Source organism: Equus przewalskii, chromosome 7 (assembly GCF_037783145.1).
Source record: "Equus przewalskii isolate Varuska chromosome 7, EquPr2, whole genome shotgun sequence".
In the NCBI taxonomy this organism is placed as follows: domain Eukaryota; kingdom Metazoa; phylum Chordata; class Mammalia; order Perissodactyla; family Equidae; genus Equus; species Equus przewalskii.
The window spans coordinates 49,578,765-49,603,524 of NC_091837.1; the positions used below are offsets into that span (position 1 = coordinate 49,578,765).

At 37.4% G+C, this 24,760-nt stretch overlaps 1 protein-coding gene across 1 annotated transcript in view; it reads left to right on the top strand.

The window, feature by feature from the left end:
- Window positions 1-24,537, top strand: part of TAF4B (TATA-box binding protein associated factor 4b) — a 134,204-nt gene extending 109,667 nt beyond the window's left edge. The window contains exon 15 of the mRNA XM_008527576.2: window positions 22,691-24,537. Within this exon, the coding sequence (XP_008525798.1) occupies window positions 22,691-22,858 (168 nt within the window). The 3' untranslated portion in view covers window positions 22,859-24,537. The remainder of the gene's footprint in view (window positions 1-22,690) is intronic.
- The last annotated feature ends 223 nt before the right edge of the window (window positions 24,538-24,760 follow it).

Here is a 24,760-nt window from a genome sequence, read left to right on the forward strand (position 1 = left end):
TTCCAAAGAAATATTGATACCTCACTAATTGGGTCTGGTGAGCTAGAAGTAACAGCTCCCATAGACATTTTGGTAAGGTGCATGCATGCCAGAGGGTGAGGATAAATCCTGCAAAAACCCTGGAGCCTGTCATCTTGGTGAACTTTCTAGGAGTTCGGTGGTTTGGAGCATGTTGAGATACCCTTTCCGTGGTAAAAGACAGCTTGCTCTATCTGGCTTCTCTTGTCACTAAGAAAGGGGCACATTTGGCTATTAGAGGAAACATGTCCCTCCTTCGATCTGAAATGGGGACTGTCCCCCTTTCCACGAGCCTTGCTCTGCTCTATTGCCCTAAGCAGGAGCTCCAAAGCCTACCCTTTGCTCTGTCATTTAGTATCTGGAGTCTGTTCTGTCTACTTTCTCTGTTTTATTTCCAGTGGGTTCTTCACTGTCAACTCTTCCCACGTCCCTTTCCTTTTCCTGTCACTTGCACCTTTTGATGTCTCAGACTGGTGATTTCTTTAAATGTTCCTCCCCTGCCTCTGTAATGTGAATTTTTGTATTTAAAATTTTTATTTTCTTTAAAACAAATATGATTTTTATAGAAATCAGAGAAGGAAATTAAAAGTTATCCACATTAGGGGCCGGCCCGGTGGTGCAGCAGTTAAGTGCGCATGTTCCGCTTCGGCAGCCTGGGGTTCGCCAGTTCGGATCGCCAGTGCAGACATGGCACCACTTGGCAAGCCATGCTGTGGCAGGCGTCCTACATATAAAGTAGAGGGAAATGGGCTCAGATGTTAGCTCAGGGCCAGTCTTCCTCAGCAAAAAGAGCAGGGTTGGCAGCAGATGTTAGCTCAGGGCTAATCTTCCTCAAAAAAAAAAAAAATTATCCACATCATATCACATCTTTGCAAAATTCGTATCGTAGTAAGATTTTTGGTAACCCGCTTTTTACTTAATGATGTAATGTGTACATCTTATCCATGTCATTATATGTTCTGCACATTTCATTGGCATACTATAATTTATCCATCTCTCGTATTGGACATGTTTGAGTTTTCAATATAATGTTGTGTGAACTTATTTATAATTAAATCTTTGACCATGGTTTTTTTTTTTTAATTTCAGAGATAGCATTGCAAAGTCAGATGAGATATTTATTATTAAAGTTCTTTTTAAATATTTACTGCCAATTACTGTCACCTAAAGTTGAACTAGTTATTTCCTATCAGCGGTATATGAAAGTGTCTTTTTATTAGCATCTCATAAATACTGGATATCATAATTTTAAAAACTTAATGTCATTTGTTATCTCTCAGTCTTTTAACTTGTTGCTCTCCTCTCTATTCTCTATTTAAGAGTCATAATGTACTTCTTGAGATGGCATTTGTATTCACTTATTCATTCGTTCATTCACACAGTTGTGCTAGGTAAAATGGTGAGAACAGAACTAGGTCTGTATCTTTTCCTCAAATATTTTTATCTTCCTCTGCTTCATTAAGTATTTTGGTCACTATTGCTCCCACGGCAAATAGTGTTTCAATGGTGTTTTATATATAATATTTGAGGCTTTATGTGGCTTTTTTTTTTAAGTTGTCCAGCTTTAAGATGATTCCTATAAGTTGTCAGGCTCCCAGGGAGCAGTTTTTCAAAGTGTGTCTATGTGCATACTGCTTCTTAATTCACACTAGTATTACTCTGCTTAGGTTTCTTAAATGGTGGTAGTCTCACACGACCAGTTACACTGTTATGCTTATACTGTAATGTTGTACCAGTAGCTGTTTGTTTCAGCCCCTCATGCATCTCTTTGGTTCAGACTTTAGTGACTATGAAAAGCATGTATTGCCTATGTTAAAAAGAATTGCCTATAATAAATATCATTTAGGTCTTAGAGGGTTTTCTAAGGTGACAGATGAATGCTAATTAACAACCACCTAATGTTTATGGGAAAAGTGCTCCATTGCTAAGCACACCTTTCAAGTTTAAATGACAGTTAATTTCTCTGTGAAATTTTCCTAAAATAGATGTTCAGATTGTCAGTTAGTTACCAGTGAACATGGAAGACAATGCATCTGCCTTAGATATTGCAACAGTACCTTCTAATGATATTTAGAGTATATTGTTGGGTTTCTCTTTATGCATTTTTCCCAAGAATTCCAGAGTGTTGAAAAGAAGAGTAAATATAAGTTGCTTTTGAAATGTTTATTTGAACTTGTTGTTTGACTTCTCAGACCGTGCCAGTCTTTTGTTTTTTTGGTAAGAGACTCACATACTATAAAATTAACCATTTTAAAATATGCAGTTCAGTAGTTTTTAGCATATTCACATGGCAGTGCAACCGTCACCATTATTTAATCCCAGAACATTTTCATTACTCCGAAAATAAACTCCATAGCCATTAGCAGTCACTTCCCCTAGCCTCTGGCAACCAATAATTTGCTTTTTGTCTCTATCAATTTGTTTATTCTGGACATTCATATAAATGGAATTATATCATATGTGGCCTTTTGTTTCTAACTTGTTTGACTTAACATAATGTTTTCAAGGTCCATCCATGTTGTAGCATATATCAGTACTTCATTCCCATTTATGGTTGAATAATATTCCATTGTATGTAAATAACACATTTTGTTTATCCATTCATCAGCTGGTGGACATTTGATTATTTATATACTTGGCTATTATGAGTAAGGCTGCCATGAACATTCATTTAATGTTTTTTTTTTGTGGACATGTATTTTCGTTTCTCTTGGGTGTATCCCTAGGAGTGTAATTGCTGGGCCGTGTATGGTAACTCTTTGACTTTTTGAGCAACTGCCAAACTGCTTTCCATAGCAGCTGCACCGTTTTACATTCTTGCTCACAGTGCATGAGGGTTCCAATTTCTCCACATCCTCATCAACACTTGTTATTGCCATTTTCTTTTATAGTTATCCTAGTGGGTGTGAACTGGTATCTCATTGATTTTGTTTTACTTTTCCCTAATGACTAATGATGTGGAACATCTTTTCATGTGCTTATTGGTCATTCGTATGTCTACTTGTAGAAATGAAGTCCAATTGATCTATTTTTTCCTTTGGTTGCTTGTGCTTTAGGTGCCATATCTACGAAATCATTGCCTAAGCCAATGTCACAGAGATTTATACCTGTGTTTTCTTCTAAGAGTTTTATAATTTTAGCTCTTACATTTACATCTTTGATCCTTTTTGAGTTCATTTTTGTATATGGTATGAGGTAGGGGATCCAAATTCATTCTTTTACATGTAGGTATCCAGCTATCCTGACACAATTTTTGGAAAAGACTGTTCTTTCCCCGTTGAATGGTCTTCATGCTCTTGTTGAAAATAAAGTAATATTAGATGTGTGGATTTCTTTCTGGGCTCACAATTCTATTCTTTTGATCTATATGTCTATGTCTTATGCCACTACCACAGTGTCTTGATTACTGTAGTTTTGCAGTAAGTTTTGAAATCAGAAAGTGTGATTCCTTCTTTTTGATTCTTTGTTTTCAATTGTTTTGGCTATTCTGGATCCCCTATGTATTTTCATGCATATTTTAGGATCAGCTCATCAGTGTCTGCAAAAAAAAAGCCAGCTGGGATTTTGATAAGGATTTATTGAAAATATAGATCAATTTGAGTAGTATTGCCATCTCAACAATGTTATGTGTTCCAATCCATGAACATATGATGTTCCATCTGGTCTTTTTAAAGTTCTTTCAACAATGTTTTGAAGTTTTCAGTATACAAGTCTTGCACTTCATTTTGTTAAATTTATTCCTAAGTATTTTATTCTCTTTGATGTTATTATAAATGGCATTGATTTCTTAATTTCATTTTTGGATTGCTTATTGCCGGCATATAGAAATAGAGTTGATTTTTATATATTGATCTTGTATACTGCAACTTTGCTGAACTCGTTTATTAGCTCTACTAATTTTTTGTGAATTCCTTAGAATTTTCTATATATATAAGATAATATGTGCAACTAGAGTTAGTTTTACTTCTTCCTTTTATTTCTGGATTCCTTGTTATTTCATTTTCTTGCCTAATTGCCCTGGCTAGAACCTTCAGTACAAGTTGAATAGAAGTGGTGAAAGCAGACATCCTTTTTGTTCCTAATTTTAGAGGGAAAGATTTCAGTTTTTCACCAGTGAGTATGATGTTGCTGTGGAGTTTTCCTAGATGCTCTTAATAAGGTTGAGGAAATTCTGTTCTACTCCTAGGTTTTTTAGTGTTTTTTATCATGAAAGGGTGTTGATTTTGTCTAATGTTTTTCCTGCCTCTTTTGAGATGATCCTGTGTTTTTTTCCTTTATTAATAAAGTGTATTGCCCTGATTTTCATATGTTGAACCAACTGTACATTCCTGGGATAAATCCCACTTTGTCATTGATGTATAGTTCTTTTTATATGCTGCTAGATTCTGTTTGCTAATATTTTCTTGAGGATTTTTGCATCTATATTCATAAAGGATATTGGTCTGTATTTTTCTTGCTATATCTTTGGTTTTGGTAGCAGGGTAGTACTGGTCTCGTAGAATGGATTAGGAAGTGTTCCCTCCTTTTCTATTTTTTTGGAAGAGTTTGTGAAGTATTTGGTATTAATTCTTCTATAAGTGTTTGGTAGACTTTGCCAGTGAAGCCGTCTAGTCCTGGAGTTTTCTTTGGGAAGAGTTTTTTGATTACTAATTCAGTCTCTTGTTATAGGAACATGTGCCATTTAATTCATCTTTTGCTTCTTAGTACCAGGCATGTATGCAACCTTGTATCCTTTTCCATTCTTTAGTCTTGTCCTCAGTGTCCATTCTTAACTTTGCACTTAGGAATAAAGTGCTGGTAGCCTAACAAACCTTTCTTACCATTAAATGATTATGTTATGTTTTGACTGCAGCATGAAAGGCAAGTTTGAATATTGAAACCATAAAGCAAATTAGTTAGTATCTGCCTGATTTAGCTTAGGATGTGTTATTTAAGGAGATTTTAGTTGTTTGCTAATTTTTTGCCACAGAAAACACCTTGGGAGTATCCTGATTTTTTTTTAAGCCCACTATTGCACAGAAATGGGCCATTCATAGGGTTCTGATCATGGTAAATCATCTTGTGGATTTATCACTCCACTCAATAGTCTGATTTCTAATGTTATTTCTTATGTTATAGTTTGGTGCTGTTGACATTGTGGTTGTATTTGGTTTCCCTAATTAGAGATTTCAACAAAATCAGTTGTTCCTCATCCTCCCAAATCAGTTGTATATATATCGCACATGAAAGCATGTACTTTTTTCTTTTGAAGATTAAATAAGTAAAGGTAATCGTTAGTTAAATTATCAATTTTGGAATTAAAATCGTACAGTAGATTAAGTCTATTCACTGGATGATTTTTCATGCTGCTTACAAATGCTTTTGGCCATTAGCTTGTAGACTAGTGATTCTCAACTGGGGGCAGTACCTGCTCCTGTGGGGTGTTTGGAAATGTGTGGAGTGTTATTGTTTTGACACAGTGACTTGAGAGTTGCTGCTGTGCTACTGGCATTTGCTGGCTGGGAGCCAGCAATACGAAACATGGTTCAATGTGAGGAGCAGATCCCCTCAATCAAGCTCACTCAGACTTCTAATAACACCCCACTGAGAAACACTGATACAGAAATTTCTCAAGCATTTCAATAATATTTATAATCTCTTGAGTTGAACATATTCTTGGGTCTTAGAATATCTTCCAAGTAACTTTTTTATCTACAAACAACTTTCTACATAATATTGGAATAAACATTTCTTTGTACCTGTCGTAATATTTGTGGATGTAGAATTCTGACATCACAGTGCTTCCCAAACTCTTCACCAGACGGTAGAGAAGAGTAACCGTGTTCCTTTGGAGGAAGTCTTGAGTAAGGGATGACTTTTAGTTAAAAATTCAGACACACTTTGCCTTTGGTTTTTAGATTGAAGTATAATTTATATACAATAAAATATGCTGATTTGAATTGTAACCCCTATCGCAAATCAAAATATAAAACATTTCTGTGACCCCAGAAAGTTCTGTCATGCCTTTTCAGTCATTACGACCTGCAGCCCCCTCCACAATTGCTGATCTAATTTCTGTTACCATGGCTTAGTCTTGCTTGTTTTAGAACTTTGTACAATTGGGAATCGTACAGTAAGATACTCTTGTTTCTAAATTGTTTCACTCAATATTTATGTGTTGGAGATTTATTCACATTGCACGTATCAGTAGTACATTCCTTTTTGGTGCCGAGTAGTATTCCATTTTACAAATGCTCCGTAATTTGTGTATCTGTTGGATACTGGGGTTCTTTCCAGTTTTGGGCTAGTATGGGTAAAGCTGCTATGAACATTTTTGTGAAAGACATTTTGTGGACATATGTTGTCATTTCTCTTAGGTGAATATTTAGAAGTGCACCTGTTGAATCATAGGACAAATGTACGTTTAACTTTATAAGGGACTCTAAATTGTTTTTCGGATGGTCAGACCGTTCTAATACTCCCTTTAACAGTGTACTTTTACTTTCATAATGGTGCCTTTTGGAAGAAGAGAAGGTTTTAACTTTTACAAAGTCCAATTTATCTTTTATAGTTAGTGCTTTCTGTATCCAGAAAATTTTGTGTACCCCATAGTTATGAAGATTTTTTCCTAGAAGGCTTCTAGTATTAGCTTTTAAATCTTAAGTGTTTGATCCATCTTGACTTAATTTTTGTGTCTGGTGTGAGGTAGGAGTTGAGGTTAATTTTTTCATATACAGATATCCTGTTACTCCATCCTATTTATTGAAAAGACTTTCCTGATTGAATTACCTTTTCATGACTTGTGTTGAAAATTAGTTAACTGTATATATGGGCATATATTCATACTCTATTTTGTTGATCTGTTTTCCTATACTTATGCCAATACCACAGTCTCTTGATTACTATAATAATTTGGAAATCAGATAGTGGAAGTCCTCCAACTTTGTCCCTTTTCAATATTGTTTTCTGGGGCCTCTTTGGTTTTGTATGAATTTTAGAATCATCTTAATCATTCTTACAAAAACATTTAGCTGTTTTTGTTAGTATAGCATTGAATCTATAGATCAATTTGCTAAGAATTGACACCTTAACAATATTGAGGCAATATGAGCTTTGTATATCTCTCCATTTACTTCTATCATCTTTAATTTCTCTCTAGTGTTTTAGTTTTCCGTTTAGAAGTCTTTCACAACTTTCATTACTTTCATACATAGGTATTATTTTTTGATGCTATTGAAATGGCATTTTTAGTATTATACTTTCCAGTTGTTTTTTGCTAATACAACGATCTTGTGTCCTCCAACCTGCTAAATTTACTGAATTGTTCTAGTACGTTTTTGTGTCAGTTCCTTAAGATTGGCTAAACAGTCGTGTTGCCTACAAATGAAAATAGGGTACTTCTTTCTTTCCAATCTTTATGTTTTTTATCTATTTTTTGCCTTAGAGCACTGGCTAACATCCCCAGTACTGCATTGAATAGAAGTGGGGAGAGCAGACTTCCTTGCCTTGTTCCTCATCTTAGGAGGAAAAAGCACTCAGTATTTCACCCTTAAGTGTGATTTTGGCTCTAGGTTTTTCATAGAGGAGGTTTTTCTCTTCCTAGTTGACTAAGAGCGTTTATGATGGTGGGTGTTGAATTTTGTCAAGGCTTGTCTGAATTTATTTATCTGGTTATCATGTGAGTTTTCTCCTTTATTCTCTTAATTTGGTAATTTATATTGAATTTAAAATTTTTTTTTTTTTTAAGATTTTATTTTTTTCCTTTTTCTTCCCAAAGCCCCCTGGTACATAGTTGTATATTCTTCGTTGTGGGTCCTTCTAGTTGTGGCATGTAGGACGCTGCCTCAGCGTGGTTTGATGAGCAGTGCCATGTCCACGCCCAGGATTCGAACCAACGAAACACTGGGCCACCTGCAGCGGAGTGTGCAAACTTAACCACTCGGCCACGGGGCCACCCTGAATTTTAAATTTTAATCAATCTTTTAATTCTGGATAAATCCCACTTGGTCATAATATAAAATTGATTATACATGTTACTGGATTCTGTTTGCTATTCATTTATTTTGTCGAGTATTTTTGCATCTATGTTCATAAAGATATTGGTCTGTAATTTTATTTGGTTGTAATGTCCTTGTTAGTTTTGGTTTGAGCTGTGCTGGGGTTCCCTCTTCCTTCATTTTTTTGAAAGTGTTTGTGTAAGATAGGTCTTATATCCTCCTAAAATGTTTTGTACAATTTACCAGTGACGCCACCTGAGCCTAGAGTTCTCTATGTGGAGAAACCTCAATCCTCTTTCTTTTGTGTTAGTTTTTGAAAGTTGTGTTTCTTAAAGAATTTTTGCACTCATCTGGGTTGTTGAAGTCATTTACATAAAATTATTAATTGTACCATGTTTTCTTTTTAATGTCTTTAGTGATGTTACCCTTTCTTTCTTTCCTGATAGTGATAATTTGTGCTTTCTCTCTCTTTTCTTGATCAGTTTAGATAAAAGTTTTACTAATCTTTTCCAAAAACTAACTTATGGCTTCAATTTTTTCAAAATTTTTTGTCCTTTTCCTATTTCATTGATTTCCACTTCTATTATTTCCTTTCTTCTACTTACATTGAGTTTAATATTTTCTTTTTGCAACTTCTTAAGGTGAAGCTTTGGTATACCTTACTTTTCTAATGTAAACACTTAAAGCTATAAATTTTTGTTAGCTTTTCTCTTTAGCCCCACTCCCACAAACTTGGGTATTTTGGATATATTGTGTTTTTATTATAATTAAGTTAAAAATATTTCCTAATTTCCCTTTTGGCATCTTTTTTGACCTACAGACTATTTGGAAATGTGTTGTTTAATTCCAGATATTTGGTGTTTTCAGTCTGATCAGAGAACTTATTCTATGATTTTAATCCTTTTAAATTTATTGAGCCCTGTCCTAGCATATGGTTTATCTTAATGAATATTCTCTCTGCACTTGAGAAAGATCTGTGTTCTGCAGTGTTGAGTGTAGGGTCTATAAGTCTTGTGTTTCCTTGCTAATTTTTTTGGCTACTTGTCCCATCAGTTACTGAGGGAAGTGTGTAAGGTTTTTTTTTTTTTTCCTTAACCATGGTTATGCATTTGTCTATTTCTTCATGTCCATTTTTGCTTCTTTTATTTGATGGTCTGGTATAAGGTACAAACACTTTATGTCTTTCTGATGAATTATCCTGTTTTGTCATTGTGAAATTGTCCTCATTTCTAGACATATTCCTTGTCTTAAAGTCTGCTTTATTTCATATTGTTATAGCCACACCAGCTTTCTTATGCTTATTACTATTTGAATGGTTTATCTTTTCTCTATCCTTTTACTTCCGGCCTATCTGTGTCTTTGTTTAAAGTTGTCTCTGATGAATAGCATACAGTTGAGTTTTGGGTTTGTATCCAGGCTAAAAACTTATTTGGACTGTTTAGTCATTTACATTTAATATAACTGTGATTGGACTTGAGTCTACCATCTTGCTATTTATTTTCTGTTTGTCCACTGTTTTTTTGTTTCTCCTTTCCTGTCATCTTTTGAATTAATCAAGTAGTATTTTAGTATGTTGTTCTGTTCCTCCATTGGCTTTTTAACTATACCTCTTTTATTTTTTTTTGATAGTTGCTGTATATATCTGTTTAAAGGTATAATATGTATCCTTCACTGACTACACTCAGCCTGAATTAATACCACTTCACATATAAAATAAAAACCTTTTAACCTTATAATTCCATTACACAAATCCCTCCCATCCTTTGTGCTATTGTTGTCACTTGTTTTACTCCTACATGTTTTGACCTCCATAGTACATTATTATTACTTGGTCATATATCTTTTAACGAATTTATGAAAATAAAAATTGTTCTTTTATATTTACCATTTTGAGGACTCTTCCATTTTCCCGTAAATTCATATTTCTTTCTACTATCATTTTCTTTCTTTCTTTTTTGTTCTTGCTAAGGAAGATTCACCCTAAACTGACATCCCCTGCCAATCTTCCTCTTTTTGTATGTGAGCCACTGCCACAGCATGGCCACTGACAGGCGAGTGGTATAGGTCTGTGCCTGGGAACTGAACCATGGCCATTGAAGTAGAGTGCACCAAACTTAACCACTAGGCCACAAGGGCTGGCCCTCTAGTATCATTTTCCATCAGTTGATATGCAGTTCACCAACTCTGGTCTTACCAGAGTTTTAAACAAAGCTATTAGTTATTTATTTTTTGTTGAAAAATTTGAGTTCATAATAGTTTGCATCATTGTGAAATTTCAGTTGTACATTATTTCTTGTCTGTCACCACATAGGTGCTCCCCTTCACCCCCTGGGCCCACTCTCCCACTCCCCTTCTCCTGGTAACCACTGAACTCTTTTCTTTGTCCATGTGCTTGTTTATATTCCACATAGGAGTGATATCATCTGATGTTTGTCTTTCTCATTTCACTAAGCATAGTTCCCTCCAAGTCTTTCCATATTGTTGCAAATGGGAGGAATTTGTCTTTTTTTCTGGTTGAGTAGTATTCCATTGTATGTGTATACCACATCTTCTTTATCCAATCATCAGTTGATGGGCGCTTGGATAGTTTCCATGTCTTGGCTATTGTGGATAGTGCTGCAATAAACATAGGGGTACATATGTTACTTTGGATTGTTGATTTCAAGTTGTTTGGGTAGATACCCAGTAGTGGGATAGCTGGGTCATATGGTAGTTCTATTTTTAGTTTTTTGAGGAATCTGCATACTGTTTTCCATAGTGGCTGCACCAGTTTGCTTTCCCACCAGCAGTGTATGAGGATGCCCTTCTCTCCCCACCTTCTCCAACATTTGTTATTCTTAGTCTTAGTGATTATAGCCATTTTAACAGGCATAAGGTGATATCTTAGTGTAGTTTTGATTTGCATTGCCCTGATGATTAGTGATGTTGAACATCTTTTCATGTGTTTATTGGCCATCTGTGTATCTTCTTTGGAAAAATGTCTGTCTGTATCCTCTGCCCATTTTCTGATCAGACTGTTTGTTTTTTTGTTGTTTAGTTGTGTGAGTTCCTTATATATTATGGTGATTAACCCCTTATCAGATATATGATTTGCAAAAAATTTTCTCCTAATTGGTGAAATTGGTTTTGATCCTAGTTTCTTTTGCCTTGCAGAAGCTCATTAGTCTGGTGAACTCCCACTTGTTCCTTTTTTGTTTTGTTTCCCTTGTCTGAGAAGACATAGTATTCGAAAAGATCCTTTTAAGTTCAGTGTCAAAGAGTGTACTACCTATATTATCTTCCAGGAGTTTTGTGGTTTCAGGACTTATCTTCAAGTCTTTGATCCATTGTGAGTTTATTTTTGTGTATGGCGTGAGATAATGGTCTACTTTGATTCTTTTGCATGTGGCTGTCCAGTTTTCCTCACACCGTTTGTTGAGGAGACTGTCTTTTCTCCATTGTATGTTCTTGACACCTTTGTTGAAGATTAGCTGTCCATATATGTGCAGTTTTCTTTCTAGGCTTTCGGTTCTGTTCTGTTGATCTGTGTGTCTGTTTTTGTACCAGTACCATGCTGTTTTGATCACTATAGCTTTGTAGTACATTTTGAAGTCAGGGATTGTGATGCCACCAGCTTCGTTCTTTTTTCTCAGTATTGCTTTAGCAGTTCGGGTCTTGGTTTGCCCCATATGGATTTTAGGATTCTTTGCTCTATTTCCGTGAAGAATGTCATTGGGATTCTGATTGAGATTGCATTGAATCTGTAGATTGCTTTAGGTAATATGGACATTGTAACTATGTTTATTTTTCTAATCCACGTGCATAGAATCTCTTTCCATCTCTTTATGTCATTATCTATTTCTTTCAATAATGTCTTAATAGTTTTCATTGGATAAATCCTTTGCCTCCTTATTTAAATTTATTCCTAGGTACTTTATTCTTTTTTTTGCCATTGTAAATGGATTTGTATTCTGGAGTTCTCTTTCTGTAAGGTCGTTATTAGAGTACAGAAATGCAACTGATTTTCGTAAGTTGATTTTGTACCCCATAACATTACTGCAGTTGTTAATTATTTCTAATAGTTTTCCTCTGGTTTCTTTAGGGTTTTCTATATATAAGATCATGTTGTCTGCAAACAGTGAGAGTTTCACTTCTTTACTCCCTATTTGGATTCTTTTTATTCCTTTCTCTTGCCTAATTGCTCTGGCCAAAACTACGTTGAATAAGAGTGGCAAGAGTGGGCACCCTTGTCTTGTTCCCGTTCTCCGAAGGAAGGCTTTCAGTTTTTGCCCATTGAGTATGATATTGGCTGTGGGTTTGTCATATATGGCCTTTATTATGTTGAGGTAATTTTCTCCTATCCCCATTTTGTTAAGAGTTTTTATCATAAATGGCTGTTGGATCCTGTCGAATGCTTACTCTGCATCTATTGGGATGATCATGTGGTTTTTATTTCGCATTTTGTTGATGTGATGTATCACATTAATTGATTTGTGGATGTTGAACCATCCCTGTGTCCCTCATGTGAATCCCTCTTGATCATGATGGATTATTTTTTGATGTATTGCTGTATTTGGGTTGCCAAAGTTTTGTTGAGGATTTTTGCATCTATGTTCATCAGCAATATTGGCCTGTAGTTTTTCTTTTTTGTGTTGTCCTCGTCAGGCTTTGGTATCAGAGTGATGTTCACCTTGTAGAGTGTGTTAGGAAGCATTCCATCTTCCCTAATTTTTTGTACTAGCTTGAGAAGGATAGGTATTAGATCCTCTCTGAAAGTTCGGTAGAATTCTCCAGAGAAGCCCTCTGGTCCTGGGCTTTTATTCTTTGGGATGTTTTTGAATACTGTTTCAATCTCTTTCCTTGTGATTGTTCTATTCAGATTCTCTATTTCTTCTTGATTCAGCTTTGGGAGGTTGTAAGAGTCTAAGAATTTATCCATTTCCTCTAGATTGTTCATTTTCTTGGCATATGGTTTTTCATAGTATTCTCTTATAATCCGTTGTATTTCTGTGGTATCCGTTGTTATTTCTCCTCTTTTGTTTCTAATTTTATTTCTCTGAGCTTTCTCTCTTTTTTTCTTTGCAAGTCTGACTAAGGTTTGTCAATTTTACTTATCTTCCCAAAGAACCAGCTCTTTTAAACAAAGCTATTATTGATACACTTGAGTGGATTGGTAAATCTACTTTTAGTTGTGAGGCACAGCAACCCTTTCTGATATTGTAGCTTTTTTTAACATTCACAATCCTGCAAGGATTAAATCATTGCTGGTTCTGACAGAAAAAGAAAACCTGGTGTTCCTTTGAAGAAGTTTTCATAAAATAATAGATATAACTTGTCTCTGGATATTGTTTACTTGAGTTTTTGGAGGACTCTATGTCTTAATTAAAGGTTCAAGAAAATAATTATAGTATAAAGAGGAAAGTCCTGGCATGGGCTTTTCAACTTGCTGTCAACATGCTTTTCAGAGTTGACTGTTTACTTGGTTATTTGCTGTTCTTGTGTGTTGCATTATTTGGTTGGCTGAAGCACTTTCTCGCTGTTTGGAGAGAGTGGCGGAAAAACAGCCTTTTGAGTAAATGCCATGTGGTGGCAGTGGGGTGAGGATGAGCAGGTGAGATAAGTTGTTAAAGGGCTGAGTAATGCTTATGAACAAGCCATCAGAGGACTTGACCTTTATATTTTTCTCCCAAATTTCTTTGGCTTAAAGCTGACAATGACAGCAGGGTCTTGATTTAAAAGCTCCAAAGCCATAAGATGGCTCGTTTTCATTGTTTGTTCATTAATATAAGTGATATTATTGGCTGACACTAGACACAGATCACACTACACATGTTGGTTGGATACCAGCTAAGTGCCAAACACTATATAAAATATTCATAGGTACAAAATCCTTCCCTTGGAGCAAGTGAGAAAGTTAAAGAGGTAGTTGCGCTGCGTGAGTACATGTGAGGTAGAGTAGAGTACAGACTACTGCTGAAGTACACCGGAGTTGTGCCTCGTCTAGACCTGGATGAGTTTGTGTTTGTAGCATTGGGGAAACATGCTACCTGAGTTGAATCTTAAACAACTTAGTCAAGTGATGTGATACAAGGATAGGACAGAGAGATTGGAGAAGGAATTCCAGGAGGGGAGAATTAACTGTCTGGAGCAAAGCGGAAAAAAATATTCTGTGGCATGCTCAGTCCTTTGGGACAGGAAGAAAGGAATGAGAGAGGAGACTGGGGAGACGCTTTGGTACCCTCGTGGATGACTGTGTGTGCCGTGCTTGGACACTTGGACTGGGTCCAGCAGGAGATTTTTAGCCATTGGAGCACTTTAAGCAGGAAAACAGTATTACCAGATTATTTATTGCTTTAGAAAGATCATTCTCACTGCAGTGTGAGCAATACTAATACTGGAAATTGAGAGGTTTCTTAGAAGATTGTTGAAGTAATCCAGGCAGAAGATAAAGGGGGTTAAAATGTAGAAAGAAGTAAATGATTTGGAAACTGTTAAGGAGGTAGAACTGATAAGAAGTGACAGATGGAATGTAGGGGAATAAAGGGATGAAAATGACACCCAGTTTTCTGTCTTGGGCGTTGAAAGTGAATGATATTACTTTAAATAAGAGAAGAGGAGAAAGGGAAGAAATGATGATTTGAAACATATCGAATTTAGGAGACATTCAATTGGAGACTTCATTAGGAAATTGAACAATAAGGTCTGGCATTTAAGAAAACGTTCTTTTGGAGATAAAGATGGTGGATTGTCATTAGCACAGGACACACCAGTATTACCTTTATAGCTCTCATAATTACACAACCAGATTAGAACTCAAAACCTGTGATTACATGTCACATCGATCTGTTTAGACATATTACTTCTATAAAAGACTGTGGAAACACACGTACTTAAAAGTAACAAAATTCTGGGGCAGAAGTTAACATGCGGGGTTGACAATATTCTGAAATAACTCAAAGGAATAAAATGAAGGTGGTAAAGTGAACTATTGCTTCAGAAGTTCTGCTTGTTGACCAGCAGAGGGCAGTGAATCTTGAAGCTCAGCATTTTCTGCTCTGTGTTGCCCTTAAGGCCCAGAAGCTTAGGTCTTGAATAGAGATTTTCAGCGTTCCTGTTACACAAGGGCAGGCATCCAGGATACTTTTACTTATCCTTGCTTCCAAGTCTTATAAAATGTTCCATTTTTGTTCTGGAGCTAATTCTTCATTTTACCTCCTGTTCTCCATGACTAGTCCTTATTTCCTCCGTAAAGTTTAAGACTTGAGTCATCCCTTACGAGCTGCCGTGGTAGCATGGGGTTAGGATAAAATCAGTTAGCGAGTCTGAGAAATGTAATGAATCTTTGCCTCTCTCTATTAAATATATACAGTTTTTGTTTCTAGTTCACTGTTAAGATTCGGGAACACATTTGTGGTTTTTTAGTCTTATGATTCAGAGAATACAATGGAAGAAGCTGGCATTACCTTCTAGAGACAGTATTGTTAAGCTGGGTTGGTTCTGTAAAGCAGCAGGCTCCTCCACTGTTTGACTGGAGGAGCCTATGAGAAACTTTCTGTCCCAGGATATATCTTTCATCCACCTGCCACGTCTGAAATGCCCATTGGTTTATTCTTTAGCTTTAGGCATTCAAAGCTCCACTAAAATTCAGAAATTTTATTGGGAGGGACAAGGTAAGTGTGAGAGGACAAATTCTTTCTTTCTTTTTTTATTGTCTTTTTTTTTTTTGAGGAAGATTAGCCCTGAGCTAAGGTCTGCTGCCAATCCTCTTTTTGCTGAGGAAGACTGGCCCTGAGCTAACATCCATGCCATCTTCCTCTACTTTATATGTGGGATGCCTGCCAGAGCATGGCTTGCCAAGCAATGCCAGTCCACACCCGGGATCCGAACCCGCGAGCCCTAGGACACCGAAGTGGAATGTGCACATTTTAACTGCTGCGCCACCATGCCGGCCCTGGACAAATTATTTCTTTAAGTTAGCTGGGACTTAAGAGAATAGGACATAGGCAGGGAAATTTATTTTAACTAGAGGATGGAAAGAAAGGTCTGGAACTAGGATTATGCTGTTTTCTATTTATACACCTTCAATGCCTCCCAACTGACTAATGAATTAATTTATCATAACAATGACCAACATTTATAGTGTGTACTGTGTACCAGGCATTGTTCTCATTTAACCCTCAAGCCAACCCTATGAGATAATTACTGTTACTATCCCTATTTTGTAGATTAGGAACCTGAGGGCACAGAGAAGTTAAGTAATTTGTCTGGGGTTGCTTCTAGAGGAGACAACTGGTATTCACCATGGTTCAGTCTTCCTGTATATCTTATGCTGCCCAACACAGTTCTTGCCCGTTGTGGGTGCCAGTAACCCAGATAACTTTTGAACCGAGTCAGCACGTGGGCTAGCATGAAGCTAAGTTGCCTTGGATGGGGGCTCTTGGAAACAGAGGCCCACATGAAGTCACTGAGAACCTCAGCAGGATGCAGGAAGCCCCTGGGCTCATAAAGATGTTATTTCTGCATCTCGGTTAGTATAGCAGTAATATAATTTAAGGACATGTGGAAAAAGAAGTAGAGAAGCTTTTAAAGGTTCTACTTCGGAGCACTCACTTTATTAAATTGAGGGAATAAAAATTTGGATAACGGGTTATTTTTAATTACTTAGTGTCATTCTTAAAACGATGTTATTTCTCTGAAATTGGTAAGTGACGGGTTTTTTTTCTTATTAGAAATCTTTTTTTCTTATTAGAGCAGAAGAGTTTTGTTGTAAAAATAAGAAACTTTGTTTAGTGATATAATCGAAGAAATTAATGAAGGCTAACTTAATTGACCTGGCAGTGTTAGAGCGTGTTAACATTTCTGTTTGATTACGCCTCCGAGAACATCTGTTGTGTACTTGGTAAGTGAATTATTTCTTTCATCTTCATTGAACTTCATCTTCTGTTTTACTTTCTTTTCACCCAGGTGAAGGATCCAGATTAAGGAATGTCCTCATGTAGAAAGATGACTTGGGAAAACCTTCTATTTCAAAAATAAGTAGTAAATTGTCATGAGTCTTTTTTCTTCTTACAAATTCTGTTCTCTTAACTGCATTAGTGTTCTTTGGCATTGACAGTGTAATGTGACCAGAAATCAGTCCTAGGCATCTTTGGGGAAAGGACTTGCTGAGGTGGAAGAAAATTAAAACTCGTGGTGAGAAGGCAGGTTTGAGTGTTTATGGCTTTAAGTTCTCCGTGCACATTCCACGCTCTTTACCTTGCATAACTGAGAGGTAGCTCATTTCTGACCAGGTCTTTGTGAAACTGGCAAGTCAGATTGTGGACATTCCCAAATCATAAGCATAGGAATTAAAATGATAGATGTTTGTATCCAGGTTCAAGAAATAGTGACTTTTTAAGTCCGCCACTATTTGGGGGAAGAGGATGCTGTCACCTTCGTAAAGTTGTGAATTATGAAAGACATTTCTGTTGGGTTACCGGGTGTCCCTTGGGGTTTGTTTCATTTATAGCATTGCCTCAGGCCTTCTGCTGCATCCTGTTGGAATGACCTCCTTTTCAACCCTCTGCTGGCAGCTGGAATATGGCTCTTTCCCCTGGATCCTTCAGGCTTGTCACATGACAAACATGAACTGTGACCCTTTTGTCCCCTACCCAGATGATTCAGTTTCCTTAAATTTTTTCTGTTTAACAGTTTTGCTTTATTTTCTTTCGCCTTTTTCCCTGTTTGCTCCTCTTTTTATTTCCTACCTAGACAAGGGGATTTTTGGAGTAATTTAACTTCTTTGTTGAAGTGTAATATTGGTGCAGAAAATTACATAAATAATAAGCTCACTGAATTTTCACAGCACAAACACACCCATGTAGACAGTACTTAGATCAAGAAAGAGAACATCACACGAACCTCAGAAAGCTCTTCGGGCCCCTTCTAGTCACTACTCCTTCCCACAAAGGAAGGCATTATCCTGACCTCTATAGCTTTGAACTTTGTAGAAATGGAATCAAATGAATGTATTCTTTTGTGTCTGGATCCTCTCATGTAACATTTTTGTGATATTCATCCATATTACTCAGTTTCTTATTGCTGTGTAGTATTCCATTTGTATGAATATTCCACAATTTATCATCTAGTCTAGTCTTAATGGGTATTTGGATTGTTTCTACTTTTGGGCTATTATGAATATAGTGCTAGACATTACATGTCTTTTGATGAACATATGACATATTTCTGTGTATTTACATAGAAGTGGAATTGCCAAGACGTAGTGTATCCATCTAGCCATTTAATTAAAAAATTCATATAAAACACTAAATGACTGATTTTAGACAAACTCTTGGTAGGAAACATTTGTAAACGTATATAGATACAGCTTTAGCATATCTGATTTTTGGCTAAGAAAAGTGCTTTTAGGGGCCGGCCCCAGGGCTGAGTGGTTAAGTTTTCATGCTCCGCTTTGGCAGCTGGGGGTTTCGCTGGTTCAGATCCTAGGCGTGGACATGGCACCGCTCATCAGGCCATGCGGTGTCCCACATAGCACAACCAGAAGGACCTACAACTAGAATATACAACTATGTACTGGGGAGGCTTTAGGGAGAAGAAAGAAAAAAAAAAAGATTGGCTACAGATGTTAGCTCAGGCGCCAATCTTAAAAAAAAAAAAGGTGCCTCTACTTAAATGTACTATAGTTTTAAATAGATGACTCCTATATACAACAAAATTGCCACTCACCGCCTATGACACATTTTATTAACTTTCTTCCTAATATATACTTTTTATTACAGTTTTCCAAAGGTGAGTTGTTGGGATTGATGAATGTGGTCATTATTTTGATGGTGGTGATGATTTCATAGGTGTATGTACGTTATGTGAGATTGCACACTTTAAATGTGTGCAGTCTTTTGTATGTCAATTATAAAAACAAAACTAAAAGCCTTACAGAGTTCAGATCTCACCACTCCATGGTTCAAAAATCTTCAACGCTCCTCATCGCCCAGAGCAGCGACTTGAGCACTTGTTATTTTTTGAGAGCTATGGTAAGCACCTTCCACACGTTATTTCTTTTTTCCCCACATTATCTCTTCCTTTTCACACAACATTATATCAAGTTATATGGGTGTTGTCTCCATTTATCAAATGAGGAAACTGAGCTTAGATAGGTTAAGCAACCTGTTTAAGGTCACACAGCAAAATTGAGCCTAGACTGCAAAAATCTTAGGAAAACATTTTGATGTTGATAATTTACAACAGTTAAGATTACCTCTGAGTTACACCACCTCTGAGTGGTGACGCTAGTAGGGAAGATTGATATGTGGTGCTTGACTGCAAAGTGACAGAGGCTGACACTTGTATTTGTACAAATTGCCTTCATTACCAAGAACACTGCAGAAGTGATGAGCTACTGGCTCGATACTGTAGATGGTCTCCAGGGTAAGTAGCCAGACAGCATGCAGCCACAAGTAATCTTTTTGTCCTTTTTTAAAATTTGGACTTTCCAAAATTTATTCTGTGGTTACCTTTGAACGAGTTTAACCTAATGAATATAGAAATGTGATTGTGATATCATATCCCCCTAAAACTGAATAATACCCCTTTTTGGAGGGGAGAGGAAGATTCGCCCCGAGCTAACATCCGTGCCAGTCTTCCTCTAGTTTATATGTGGATGGCTGCCGACGAGTGGTATAGGTTACGCCCAGGAACATCCTGGGCCACCTAAGTGGAGCACACCAAACTTAACCACTAGGCCCCAGGACCAGCCTCCTGAATAGTATCTTTTAAGGAAATTTTGTGTGACCATCAGATGAAGTACCCCCAAGTAATTCTGTGAACAGAGGCAATTAAGTTGATTTGTTTTGACCTCAGTGTATTAGAGACCTTAAGAAGGATTTCCGTCCCCTCCATCAACAATAACAACAGAAAAAACAGAAACAAAAATATAGAGGGAATAACTAAAATTTGATGGTTATAAAAGGAAAGTAACAGAACCAGAAGATTTATTTCCTATGTTAGGTAAGTATCTTCTCTTGTATACATTTTTTGGGTGGAGAAAGGTGAATTGCCAAGCCTATCAAGATGTTTTTGAAATGAAGTATGGTAAAAAAGAAGGAGAGAATAAAGGATTTCATTTTTACAAAATTACCTTCTGTCTGAGAAGTCTGTATTTTTCATTTCTTCTTCCAATCTTTTTTTTTTTAAATAGTGGTGTGTAGACATATTGATATTTAGAAACTGTCTTAATACAGGAGTACTGGGTTTCATTCATTTTTAAATGACATTTAGAACTCATATTGGTTGTTCTGTTTTAAACCAGTACATTCGTTTCGGAAAATTTTGCTGATGATCTGTTTGGTTCTGTGCAGTCTGCTGAGCCATGGAAGACATAGAAATGATAGTCCCTGTCCGCAGAAAGTTTATGATCTAGTGAGTACTTGTGGGTGGTGATGGCACATACAGATTACTGTAATGTGGTGTAAGGCAATTGCCACAGTAAGAATTCCTTGTGAGGAGGGCAAATAGACCCATTTGAAATGGGTCTTAACAGACAAGTAGAGAGGCCAGCCCAGTGATGCAGTGGTGAAGTTCAGGTGCTCTGCTTCAGTGGCCTGGGGTTTGCAGGTTCAGATCCCAGGTGCAGACCTACACACCATTTATCAAGCCATGCTGTGGTGGCATCCCATATGCAAGGTAGAGGAGGATCAGCACGGACATTAACTCAGGGACCATCTTCCTTAAGCAAAAAGAGGAGGATTGGTGACAGATGTTAGCTCAGGGCCAGTCTTCCTCATAAATAAATGAATAAATAGATAGATAGAAAGAAAGAAAATAAAAGACAAGTAGAGGGGGACAGCCCCAGAGGCCTAGTGGTTAAGTTCAGTATGCTCTGCTTGGTGGCCCAGGTGTGGTTCCTGGGTGTAGACCTACATCACTCTGTTAACAGCCATACTGTGCTGGTGGCCCACATACTGAAAAATAGCGGAAGATGTTAGTTCATGGCTGATATTCCTCAGCAAAAGGAAAAAAAGACAAGTAGATTGGTCTGGAATGTCTTCTACTGACTTTTGTTTATTGACTATAGTTAAAATGCCTTGTAAAGGAGCAATGGGAAGTAAAGCTGGAGGGAAGCCGGGTGATGAGTTTGTGCCTGATCTGGTGGCTAATGTAGCACAACGACTAAGAGCTCGCTCACCTTAGATCAAATTAGAGATTGAGTCCCAGCTCAATTTTGCTGTGTAACCTTATTGCTTAACCTATCTAAGCTCAGTTTCTTCATTTGATAAATGGAGACAGCACCCATATAACTTGATATAATGTTGTGTGAAAAGGAAGAGATAATGTGGGGAAAAAAGAAATAACGTGTGGAAGGTGCTTACCATAGCTCTCAAAAAATAACAAGTGCTCAAGTCGCTGCTCTGGGCGATGAGGAGCGTTGAAGATTTTTGAACCATGGAGTGGTGAGATCTGAACTCTGTAAGGCTTTTAGTTTTGTTTTTATAATTGACATACAAAAGACTGCACACATTTAAAGTGTGCAATCTCACATAACGTACATACACCTATGAAGTCATCACCACCATCAAAATAATGACCAACATCCATCAATTCCAAAAGTTTTGTCTAAGACTTTTAAAGAGAGGAGTCTGACCTGCAATGTGCAGCAAAGAATGAAGTGAAGTAGAGCCTCGAAGTGGAGAAATCAGTTAAGAAGCTACGGGCCATGGTCCAGGTGAGAGAAAGAATGAATGAGGTCATGAACTAGGTGTGGTGGCAGTTGGCCTTCCCTAAGAGACTGGACTGCTGGGGGACAGAGTCGAGCCTGCATTGTTACAGTTATGTGCTACATAGTGAGATTTCAGTCAACGACAGACCACATATAACGACAGTGGTCCCACAAGATTAGTACCATATAGCCTAGGTGTGTGGTAGGCTGTACCATCTAGGTTTGTGTAAGTACTATAGGGGAGGAAGAAATTTTTCTTTACCCTTCTAGGTTCTCTGGCTAGTCTAAGAATTAAATTGACGTGAGACAGATTAACAGGAGGAAAAAGAAAGTTTAGTAATGTGTATATATCCATGGGAGAAACCTAGGAAAACCAAGTGACTCACCAAAATGACTGAAAGCCTCACCTCGAATACCCTCCTCAGCTAAAGACAAAAGAAGACATTGAGGGTGGGGAGAGTCAGGGACTTCAAAGGGAAGGAAGGTGATTCACAGGTAGGTGAGAGAAGCAACTGTGCGGAAAACAGGTGTTTGGCCACACAGAAACAGAAGAACACAGAGGGGAGCCCAGCAAACAGGCTTCTCTAGGTTCCCCCATCTACCACCTAGTTCATGTTATGCTAAGGTGATAGCTCTCTTCATGAGACAGATTTTTTTATCTGAATTCTTTTATGCAGTTAAAGGGGATGTAACAAGGAAAACTTGCTGAGTCTTTTATTTCTTAAAAATAATTAACCTAAAATAATCCTCATGTTAAAGAGACACATTTTGGGGTGGCAAATTTTGTTCTCCTTCAGTACACTCTATGACGTTGACACAACCACGACATCGCCTGTGATGCGGTTCTGAGAATGAGTCCCGTGGTTAAGCCATGCATGACTGCGTATTATCTCCAGCACCTAAGGCAGTGGCCAGAGGTTGAGACCTCTTACATGCTGAATTGGCAGGCTTTCCCTTTATGAAAGATTGCTTATTTTAAACTTGTTTCCTCCTTTATTCTGTTTAGGGCTTAAAAGACAACCTTCTTGCTTCTGGGACATCCAGCCTGACAGCCACCAAACAGATGCTTCGTCCAAGAATCACGAGGATCTGCCTTAGAGACTTGATATTCTGCATGGAACAGGAAAAGGAGATGAAGTACTCTCGAGCTCTATACCTTGCCCTTCTAAAGTGACCACTCCATTCTCCATCCAGATCCTTGCTGTTTACTGCCAAAGAAGACCTAAAGAGCATTATTGCACTGTCCTGAAATTTCAGTTTCTGGAAAATAATCACCAATAGGGAAGACCATTGTTTACAGTTATGAACTTTTATTAAATCTTGCTTATACATCCCATGGGGTTCTTACTGACTGGAATTCAGCCTTGTCTTCTGAATCTTGGGTCTGAAATACAGTTTACCCAGAAGTAGGCATGGCCTACTTGTACATTGAATTACAGCCGGTTAAGGCCCTGTTTATTCCTGCCTGCTTCATGTGCCAAGCTGTGAACAGTGAGGTGTCTTTATCTAATACAGCCTGCACGGAGATGCAAGGGGAAGAAAGGAAGGGTCACTACTTCCCAAGGAAACTGTATTTCACCCTGTACTGACCCTGTCTCAAGGGGGTAGGTGTTCTGGGCTGGAATCAGAAGTTACTTAGCTCGTTATGGCAGTCACCTTCTGTAGTTGAAGGTACCAACCAGAGTAGGGGCTGTGGTGACTTTGGTTGACTGAGTCCCAGTGTTGTCAACACTGAGACAAATGGGGATAGTTTTTGCTTGAGGTTGCTATCCTCTGGTTCCTATCACCATACATATGCTCCTTCTGATGCTGAGTGAGGGGACTTCTTGTGAGGGAAACCTTCAAACTGAAGCTGCTGATACACCTTGTTGGAAACAGGAGAGGTAGAAAGCAGTGGAAGGGAGGATGGGGCATTGCGCTCAAACTGATGAGGGGAGAGTGAAAACGAAATCCTAAGACAGGGAGTGTGCTGCGTCTGCCGGAGGGGGGCAGTGCTGGGCCTGCAGCTGCACAGCAACTGGCGCATGTTTTGTTGACAGGAAAGAAATCATAGCCCGACCAAAAGGGAAAAGGTCTCAAACATGTCCAAATTACAGTATTTCAAAGGAAGAAGTTATTGTTTGTTTTGTGTATTGTTTTAAAAATCAAGAAGGATAGTTTTATAAAATCTTTTAGTTACCCTAAGTTTTAAACATCTCGTTGCATTTAAAAAATCCTAATTGATGATTAGAAATTTTTAACACCAGGACTCCATTTCAGATTCTCTTCTCAAAAGATAATGTCAGCATCTCACTCTTGGAACTTGGCTCTAACTATATTATGAGAAGCATCTTATATATTCATCTGAGGAGGAAGCTGATGTTTTGCAAAGCAAACCTTCTTTTTTTTTTAAGTTCTACCTTTGTGGCATGTAGTGGTGAAAAATAGTAGCTATAGTTAGAATCACATTCAGAAAGAATGAGGAAATCCTCCAAGAAGGTTTAAAAAAAGAAAATGGGAAAGCTGTGCTTCTCAGAAAAAGAATTCAGGGGAAAAGAAACACCTCGCGTAGGTTACTCTTCATCCTGTTCTTCCCATTGGGACTCTTATGGCCATGCTGTGTACTGTAGGAAGTTTTAAATTGGCCACATTTTTTGTTTCAGCAAGTTATGATGTAAAATGCTATAAATTATGTACATGTTAAAGGAGTACTTTAAGAAGAGATCTATACCTAAAGTTGTTTTTGTATATTTAAATGCTTAGCTTTATTTTTTGTAAAGTGCAGCATACTCCCATATTTGTGTATAATCTTATTGATCAGATGTTTAAAATTATTTCAAATACGTCATTAAAATAATTATTTTATTATAAGAATAACTTTGCTCGCTCACTGACTTTGAGAACCGGTGTTTTCGTAGTCAGCCCCTAAAGCAGGGGGCTGGGCGGTAGATCGGATCCGCTGGGCGGGGGACCGTTCTTGGCTCCGACTGTTATTTACTTTGCAGTGTCAGCTTTTGGGGTCCAGAATCTTACTTCAGATCCAAGTTACTATATCACTTTCTTTGAAGTCATTATAAATTTGCCTGCTATTTGACTC